This window comes from Puntigrus tetrazona, chromosome 9 (genome assembly GCF_018831695.1).
Source record: "Puntigrus tetrazona isolate hp1 chromosome 9, ASM1883169v1, whole genome shotgun sequence".
Classification (NCBI taxonomy): Eukaryota; Metazoa; Chordata; class Actinopteri; order Cypriniformes; family Cyprinidae; genus Puntigrus; species Puntigrus tetrazona.
Genome location: NC_056707.1, coordinates 13,218,508 through 13,228,153, shown reverse-complemented (window position 1 = coordinate 13,228,153; position 9,646 = coordinate 13,218,508). Strand labels below are relative to the sequence as shown.

At 35.1% G+C, this 9,646-nt stretch overlaps 1 protein-coding gene across 1 annotated transcript; it reads right to left on the bottom strand.

Annotated features, from left to right (window-relative positions):
* Nucleotides 1-3,017: 3,017 nt before the first annotated feature.
* On the bottom strand, nt 3,018-8,531 carry ackr3a (atypical chemokine receptor 3a). The gene is made up of 2 exons (XM_043249434.1): nt 8,364-8,531; nt 3,018-5,337 (listed from the first exon to the last, which is right to left on the bottom strand). The coding sequence occupies exon 2, from the start codon at nt 5,308-5,310 to the stop codon at nt 4,189-4,191; it is 1,122 nt and encodes a 373-aa protein (XP_043105369.1). The 5' UTR covers nt 5,311-5,337; nt 8,364-8,531; the 3' UTR covers nt 3,018-4,188.
* Between the last annotated feature and the right edge of the window lie 1,115 nt (nt 8,532-9,646).

Sequence of the window (9,646 nt, the reverse complement as noted above, 5' to 3'; positions counted from 1 at the left end):
CTCAGGAAATTGCTATGGGTTATTTAAATAGCAGTGTTAAATTTTGGGGTAATAAGTTGAATTAAAACTAAAAACCGTACTCCAAATGTGAATTTTGATCATGTATGTTAAAAATTCAAGTTGCTTACAAGTTGCTGCAGTATAACTGCAAGTTACAGCTACCGCAAGAATGTGACTTTACGTGTGTGACAAACATTGTAAAAACAAGTTGTCATCAGCAGTATTAAATGAGCTTTACACATAATCTGCAATACGCACAAAACATTATCCAAAACATTTGACATTTTTTATACTGAATTAACAACTGAATGGATGTAATCAGATTTTATGATATTTGTGATATTTATTATGTCGTGGAAAAGTATGAGAACTGACACCAAACAACGTCAGAATGCATAACCTCACCTTGTCTGTTCCTCCTGAAGAATCAAAGAATCAAAGGCTCTGTAATGAAATGGAAGTCATACTGTGTTTTCAAAACATACTGCTACTACTGTATCCGGGGCGGACATGAAATATAGATTAGACAAATCTGGTCCTGACAAAGACTTATAAACACTTACACTAAGAGATGAAGAATCTGAATACATGATTGCGTTTATGTTGGACACAGTGCCATTTTAACATGTGTCATGTAATGCGTGCTTAGGGGTGAATGTCCGGTCTGGAGTTTTGCGATGTTTTGATAAAGTTGGTTTTCAGGATAAATATTTATCTTCTTGATGGTGCATGTTCATGTTTTACAAGGTCACTCTCATTAAATATCCTTGCAGTATTTATAGTTGCAAAATTCAAATATAGTATTCGGTGACTCAAAGACAAATCTTTTTAGCTTTGTTGTAAAACCAACATACAGAAATACCGGCTGTTCACATTACACGCCGTCCTGGACTGTTCATTCAGCCGGCATGAACCAGTGGCTTTCTGCCTTGTTCTCAAATCCCTTTTGGAGCATCAGCCAAACCACAGGAGGAGACTAAAATGAAAAACAATATTTGTCTTCTGAAGAGTCTGCCCAAGCAATAATGAAGGGCTAAGACAAAATAGCAGAGGTCTACAATGACAAATTATATCATTAGACTAGTAATATTGTTTTTGTACAACATTCAGTTCCAAAAAAAAGGTTATATTATATTATATTATATTATATTATATTATATTATGCAGTTCCTTTACAATCTATGTATTTTATTATCTACAATGTATTTGTCTTCATGGTCTCTGGATAAAGGTTTGTTTTCTACGCTCTTGTAAAATGCTCCATACTGTGATGCATTTAAATCTTTTGTGTCAGGACTCGTTAAAATTCACTGTTCACCATCTTTAGATTTTGGGCAGCCTGTAAACTGAGGTCCTGTATAACAGAAACAAAACAAAGACCGAGCCTAGATTCATGACAGTGTTGTGTTTGAAAAAATACATTTTTATGAAGTGTCATTTTTATGACGTTTGAGGTTTTTGAAATGCCTGAGAGTTGTGTTGTGGTGTAATTTTCCCGACATGAACACTTTGAACATGACAAAATAAACGAATAGCTTCCGAGAAAGTCACAAAGAATGTTTAGGGATGAAAATGCGTCACGTTATGATTGGTGTCTAAATAGAATTAACAGATTAGTAGAGACTAACGGAGTAGAAGAAGAGTTCATCAACTAAGCTGCTAATTATGGGAAAACCCTTCAAATATACAAAAAATAACTTATCTGATGCTCAAAGTGTGGACCATACTGAATTAATTCGTTTGACTTTGTGTTTAATCCATAATCATGCTGTGGTTCTTTATGAAAGATAAAATTATAAAAAAATTTGGGACAGTAGTATTGCATCTTTTTTTTTTAAGAAACCTTGGGTTTATTAAGAAAGCTTTAACATCAGTTAGATGATGTTTAGATGATTATAACAATGCAGCTTTTGAACAACCATGTATTGTGTCCAGAAGAATGTCTTTTAGAGTCAGCCACTAATGCAACTTTAAGAGGTTTTGCTCAGGCCTTGTAGGTGTCTAAATGCAGGAAAGCGTTGAAAGTAGTATAGACTTGACATTGGTTGAGTTCAAAGCAGCATAAACCAGACTCTCATGTGTCTTTGTTCTGCCCCTGCACCTGTTTGGAAATGCTGCTCAGACCTAACTGACTAAACTGCAAAAAAAATCAAATCAAGGTGAAAAGGATTTTACTAAGCTATGCTGAATATGCTAAACCTTTACAACTTGGTTTTGGTACCTCTAAAAGCTAGTAAATATTTAAAGACTTAAAATACACTGAAAGGGTCAGTTTTATAAACTGTATTCACTGTATGGTTTTGATTGTGTAGTTGTATCATTTCTGCAAGTTACACTGAATTTATTTAACTGTTCTTTGTATTACCTGGCCAAGTTACAAGTTGTCCTTGTGTGATTTTGCTTCAAGTTTATCTTGAGAATTGTTCTTTTGTTTTTATATTGTTATTTTATTCTAGAAAGCTTCGTAGGTCAGCTCGTGATACTAAAAGAAGAAAAAATGAGACAGTAAATTTGTTTCCATAGTCATAGTCCAATTATATCCGTTTACGTTTACAAAATGTTCTCCATATTTTTCACATTTCAGCTACTTTTTAGCAGAATGCAGTTAAGGCTTTTCAACTGCAATGTAATGTACCCTAGTTATAACATCTTGAGATCTTTTTTCAGTTAAAACAAAAACTGACACCAATGTTGTTTAAAACTGTATCCTAGTACAATCTTGTAGGTTGTAGCCATTACCTAAGTTTTTATGATACCCTTAGGATATAAATAAAAACGGGCCACCATTGTTGAGCAGATGGTGAACCAGTTACACTACAGGGTTGATTTTAATAATCAAAGATAAAAGGTATGGCTAGATTGAATCCATATTAATTCCAGCGCATGCATGGGTTAATCCTAACCATGCATCATATACCATCAGACAGCATAGAGAAGTATGCAAATGTGTGAGAGAAAATGTTTTATAGAAGACATATTTGAGGTTTCATTATTTCTTAAATTACACTGAGACAAGGTCTATTCAAAAAATTTAATCAGTGTTCCAACGTAAGTCAAAAATGACAAAAGAAAAAAACTAAAAAAAATATGCAAGTAAAGATAAATATAACAACATACTTAACTTACGTTTCAGATAATTGAAATATGCATATAAATGCCAAGTACACATGAGGCGCTGTTACAAGATAACAGACAATCATAAAACATCATATACACACATGAACATACCTACAATGAAGTGAAAACACAGTCGCACAATAAAATTCCAGTTAAAAATAAGTTCTTTCTGACTTGTTCCACCCTTCAAAATATGTTGGAATGTGCTGTTGTCGAGTTCAAAATACAAAAGTAATACCAATTCTCTTGCCACAGACACAAAAGCCCCTTTTTATCAAAGTGCTTTTCACAATTTTATCAGTAGCAACTAAGCTAAATCTGAACACATTTAAGCAGAGAATTAGAGCTACATCATTATACTGTTACATTACATACTGGAGCACTGTTATAAATAACACTTTATCACCATTTTATGTTTTTTGACCTTAAACAGCAAAATAAAAAGCCTTTTCACCCAGAAATTGCTAGTAAATATCACAAATAATTATGAAGAAACAGCAAGTAACAGTAAAATAATTAAACATGAAATTCAGATTTTAAATTGACATTGTATTTTTTCTAGTAAAACTAATTCCAATAATCAGTTTTATAAGCATTCATTTCTGTATATTGCATTATATATCATATTTTGATGACCGAAAGCCATCAAACATTATTAGGAAGTCGTTATTGGACACATTTATGATACGGCATCAAGCTGTAAAACACAAGTGGTTCAAAATGACCTAATTTAGGCTGCCAGTTCATTTGTTGTTTAAGTATTCGTGGTTCATCAGAGTTTTGAACATTTCAGATGAATTGATTAGTATCTTTGGTGTCACTGCTTTGGTGTCATTTACTGCAATTTTGACAGAACGCATAGTCAATTTTACCAGAATTTCATGAAAACGAAGCGGTTCAGATTTTACAAAATCTCATCAGTCTTTGGTGCATTTGAAATGAATTATTCTGAATCTTTGGCGTCACTTCTGAGCATTTGCGGCAATTTGGCAGCGATTTAAGGAAACTTTTTAGAGGAGTTCATGTTTTGAAGCGGTGCAGAACTCGTTGAGGGTGACGTTCTTGAGAGTCCTAGCTCATAGCCGTAGGGGTGCTCTCCACCATTGCGTACTCCATCTCGGTGCCCTGAGAGCCCTCCATGAGTCGCGCCAACCCTGTACGTTTGGAGTATTTAAAAATGAAGGCTTTCATGAGGTCATAGCGGTAGTGACGGTGAGCAAAGCTGTAGACCACGGGGTTCACACAGCAGTGCAGCAGCGACAGGCATTGCGTAAGGTGCAGTGCCACAAAAAGGCCATTCTCTGAACTGCAGCCCAGCGGGAACACACCTAGAATCGCTAGCGCATCGGCTAACAGCACAGCATGATACGGTGCCCAGCAAGCTATGAAAACCACTATGTACGTGAAGATGACCTTCCTGCTCACGCTACGATCCTGATCGCCATTTGAAGGGGAATGAGAGGAAGAGGAAGCCAGAGCGTTTGCTAACAGCGCATAAGAAACTGCTATAACAGGGAAGGGTATGACAAAACCAAGAACCACGAAACTCAGCTGAATGCCCACCATCCACTGCAAAGGGTTGTCTTGTGGATATACAGGATGACACAAAGTCACATGACTGTGTAGGGACTTTACGGATTGCAGGAAGTATGTTTCAGGTATCGAGGCGAATAAAGCAAGCAGCCATGCTACCACACATACTAAACGGCGTATTTGCCGTCCTCGTCTTTGAGAAGTCTCCATCGAGCGGACCACCGAAAGATACCGGTCCACACTCATGCAGGCCAGGAAGAAGATGCTGGCGAAAAGGTTGACGCTGAGCAGTAGATGTGTGAGCTTACAGGCTGCTTGGCCAAACGGCCAATGACCGTCCTGTGCCAGTGAGCTCACCCACACCGGAAGAGTAATGACCATACACAGGTCAGCCACCGCTAGGTTTAATATATACAAGTGTGTGTCGTGGTAATGACGCTCCGAGCGCAAGTTGACCCACACTACTAGTGCATTGGCGGCCAGGCCCACAACAAAAATGAAGGCGTAAAGGGTGCACATAGCATGGAGAAGAGCAGTACGATTGAAGTATGTGGGGCACATATGCGTTTCCACCAGCAAGTTGTTGTCACTGCCGTTTGTGAAGTTTAATTCTTCCCACATGGGGAAGAATTCAGTCAGTTCAGTGCCACTTAAACTCATCTTGTCATTTGGTGGTGAAGACTGCAACTGTGGATGAGAAGAAACAGAAGTCAAACACCCGTCAAGATGATGTTCAGCTTTCCCTGTTATATGATAAGCATAAGGTCTATGTTATTGGGTTATGAAATATCAATGAATTAAATAGTTTTTTGGTAAAAATAGTACCTGGATATATATATATATATATATATATATATATGAATGCATTAAATTGAACAAAGGTGACAGTTAAGACATTAATAATATTACAAAGATTTCAAGTAAATGCTTTACTTTTGATCTTTCTATTTATCAAAGAATTATTTAAAAAAAATTTAGTTTCCACAAAAAATGTTAAGCAGCAAATCTGTTTTCAGCACAATAATCAGGAATTTCAGAATAATAATTAAATATTTGTCTTGCATGTGCGAAATATATTCGTCAAATTCTGAATTATAATAACATTGTAATAAAAAGTAACTTTTCAAATTGTAACAATATTACAAATATTATATTTATTGTATTTTTAAACAAAGATCACGATGAACATGAAGAACCAAACTTTTGAACGATAATGTTTCTTTCCAAAATTGGTGCTTTCTTACTTTTGTCTTTTGATTGTGATGTGAAATATGACCTGTTTGTGTGTTAGAGAGGTTTTATTCACTGGAATTACATTAGAAATTATTATAAGTGCCATAATAGGATTTAAGAGTAATTGTCAGAAAGCAAGCAAAAAACTAAAAAAACAAAACTACCAAATCTGCTATGAACTATTAAGTGTGCGTCTGATTTTACAGTTGTTGTTGTTGTTGTTGTTGTTTTTCATACAGGGACATAAGTTAATTTTTTTCTATTATTTATTTGACATAAGACCTCCTAATCATAGAAGACAAAACTGTCTATGGCACTCAAGCGTTGCATTTTTGTGAAATTGCCACAGCATCCTATTATAATTTCATGGTTCATCTTGGCTAGAAAGTTGACACTACTTCAAAAGCCCAAAGCTGTTTGGCTTCCAGCCAGTCGTGTTAAAGTACCCTTTAAGCTGGTTCTGCTTTTCAAAAATCAAAGTGACTCGGTTCTATGACTTCACAGTAATTTCAATGGGCAAAGTAATTTCAGTTTAGGGATTTTGTCACGCCATCTTAAACATCTAAGTGGTCCGTTTCAAAAGACATGTTGCTATGTGGTTGGTGAGGTCACAGACCCTTGACCTTTGATTTTTTTCCTGGTCACTAAATCCTTTTTTTAGTGGAACCTTTCAATCTCCAGCGGAGCAGGCACAACGGATGTAAATCTCAGTATAATGCTGTTCTGAATTAGAGAAAACATAAACATATAGCTAAAATAACTCTGTCTCACATTATGTTGCAGGACTTATAACACGAAGAGTGTGTGATTGCGTTTACGCACTAAAATGTTATAACTAGTGTCTTGAATTACACATCATTTTCCCTTACAAAAGGAAATTTCCTGTTACTCCACCTGTATTCTGTTTGAAGTTCATTACAAAGTGAAATCTAATTGTTTTCCATTTCGTGAATACACAATAGTGCTGTTGATAAAAGCTTTTGGGTTTGTTTGTTTAAGAATGGTTTATATTCTTTAACCCTAAGAGGAAATAGTTTAGGAAGTTCATAGCACAAAATGTAATTTGTGAAGCCATTAAGGACTGATATGGGTGGAGACAGACATGCAAACACTCTTTGCCTTGTGTCGCTGTCACTACCTGCTAAAGATGCTCCACAGTATTGCAACTGACCTGAGCGCTTCTTGGGCTTCCAGTAGTATTTAAGCAAAGGACATTGGAGTGTCAAAGGTCAAATGATTTATGACAACAGACACCTTGAGGGCCTTGAACCTGCGACACTGTTCTTGACAGGATGACAGGACGTTGGAAATGAAGTCATTATTTGCTCAAAATTGTGAATGGTGATGGGCGTAAAGACAAAATGTATTGTTTGAAAAGTAACACTGTTTTTAGTGCTCTGTCGTTTCTAATTATTAGCCGTGCAAGCTCTCTAGGCTCAAATGTTTCTTTCTTTTCAATTAAAATGAAATTCATTCCATGTTCTTGTGCCCCAAAGTAATCTTAGGTTTTGAATGAATTTATTTATTTTGAGGTTACAGATTTCGACGAATGTAAACAGTGTAATTGAATGATACATTGAGTAAAGATCTAAGCATGAGCTAATATGAAAGACTGGGATTACTGGCAGCAAATACAAGGCAGAACTTATGAATAAAGCCAAACCAAGGATATAATGAACTATGATGAAAATGCTTAACATATGTGAGCTTTTTCTCAAACGTACAATCTACAGTAACTGTATAACTTTCTACAGCATTGATGTGACGATACACGATACAATATAAAGAGTATTGGGTTTTGTTTAAGTTAATGTTTCCCTACTAAACTGGCCTGTGCCCTAAAATAAAACTGGCCAAATTTTCATTCCAAAATAGAAAATGTTTTAGAAATGTTTCACTTTAAGAGTATAGGACAAATCTATGGACGGATCCATATTCAATCTAATAGGCTATAAGTTAGCTTTATCATGATTAGGCATAGACTGTATTATGTCTGATTTTCAGTAAAAAAACAAATTGGTTTGTACGCAGCACCTGAAGTAGTCAACAATACTAAAGTTTATGATATATATATATATATATATATATATATATATATATATATATATATATATATATATATATATATATATATATATTCAAAACATTAGTTTACTCCTAAGCGCGCAGTATAGTGTTGCTATGGTTACGTGATTTACTTCCTCAGTCAAACGACTTGTTACTATTATTACCAAACGTTTATTTTGCGCTGTTTATTTAAGTAACTTATACTCAGTACTAGTTCACTTTTGTAAAACATAAACGACCCCTCACACTAACAAAAAAGCTATCATAAAGAAGATCTACTTTTAGAAAAACAACCTATTCTTGTTAAGTAGCGTAGCGCAGGTGTCTTACACAGGCAGCAGTGTGAGTAACACAGCCAACCAAAACTCCTCAAGTTTTTTGCTCGTTCTTAAGGACGAAAAGATACTTCTTACCTCTGTCGTTTTGCTTTTAACGCTTGGTCGGCGGGTAATATTAATCCACGGTTTCGTTCTTATCCGCTGAGGAGATGAAGTGATTCGCTGGCTCGTGTGCTGCAGGTTGTTTAAATAGAGAGAATGAAAGTGGTGCCGCCCATCTGCCTCACAATAGAGACTCCGACTGCACACTCATAGTCTATGTATCACCAGAACACTGCTGGCCAAATGCTACGGAATGAATGCGAAGTAAGTAATTAAATAAATATTTAACGAATTATTTATATACTTCAACAATAACGTAATACATTCAATTAGTAATTTTTGCGCATTTTCATAAACAAGAAAAACATAAATATTAAAAATATAAATAAATTACGCAAATATGACAAAATTGTATATAAAAAATTATAAAAACTGATAATAAATAGATAATAGATAAAAGGAAAAACGCTGAATGCTCCTAAATCTATTTTTGATAATAACTTTTAATATATATATATATATATATATATATATATATATATATATATATATATATATATATATATATATATATATATATATATATATGTGTGTGTGTGTGTGTGTGTGTGTGTGTGTGTATATGTATATATATATATATATATTTTTTTTTTTTTTGAGCACCTCCTGAGAGCCTTATGCCTGATTACACATTATGAAACATAACCGCCCAAAACGACAACCTGGGAATAAAAATCTGTCAAAACTGCAGAGCAAAACCTTTACCAAACCTCAATCTCACTTATGATGAAAATAAAACATCATATGTCTATTTTTTTTTTCTTTGTTTTTTTTTTTTTTTGGGGTTGTATGGGGAAGACATGGGGTATGTAATGGTTTTTCTTTATCCTCCGGCACAGAAAAGGTCTGACCTCATGAAGGATATGAATTGATGAAGGAGTGATTGTTTCCATCACGATAACCTGCATGAAAGGGCAGCCTCAGCATGCAAGGATATCCATTGTCCAGGCTATCAAAAATATCAGAGCAGATTTCAAAAAGTCACTGATAAGCATCCTGGTTCTCCTTAACACTTGTGCCAGCTTCTTTATCTGAGCTTTCTTCTAAATACACAGGAGGGGAGAAACCTTTTGGCGAAGTCTTTGAAGCAGAGACTGAATGAGGTGAATTAAGAAGGGAAGAGAGCAGGGGTCCAAAGCTGCTGGAACGGAGGAAAAAAAATCTCTGTCTGCTATTCAAACACACACTTAGCCTCCATTGCTAAGCAACAAATATTGTAAAATGAGTGACTCAGTGCTTGAGAAAAAGGACCTTTA

Excerpts from the sequence above, each read along its gene's own strand:
- ackr3a (XM_043249434.1), bottom strand. The coding sequence starts at position 5,310 with ATGAGTTTAAGTGGCACTGAACTGACTGAATTCTTCCCCATGTGGGAA.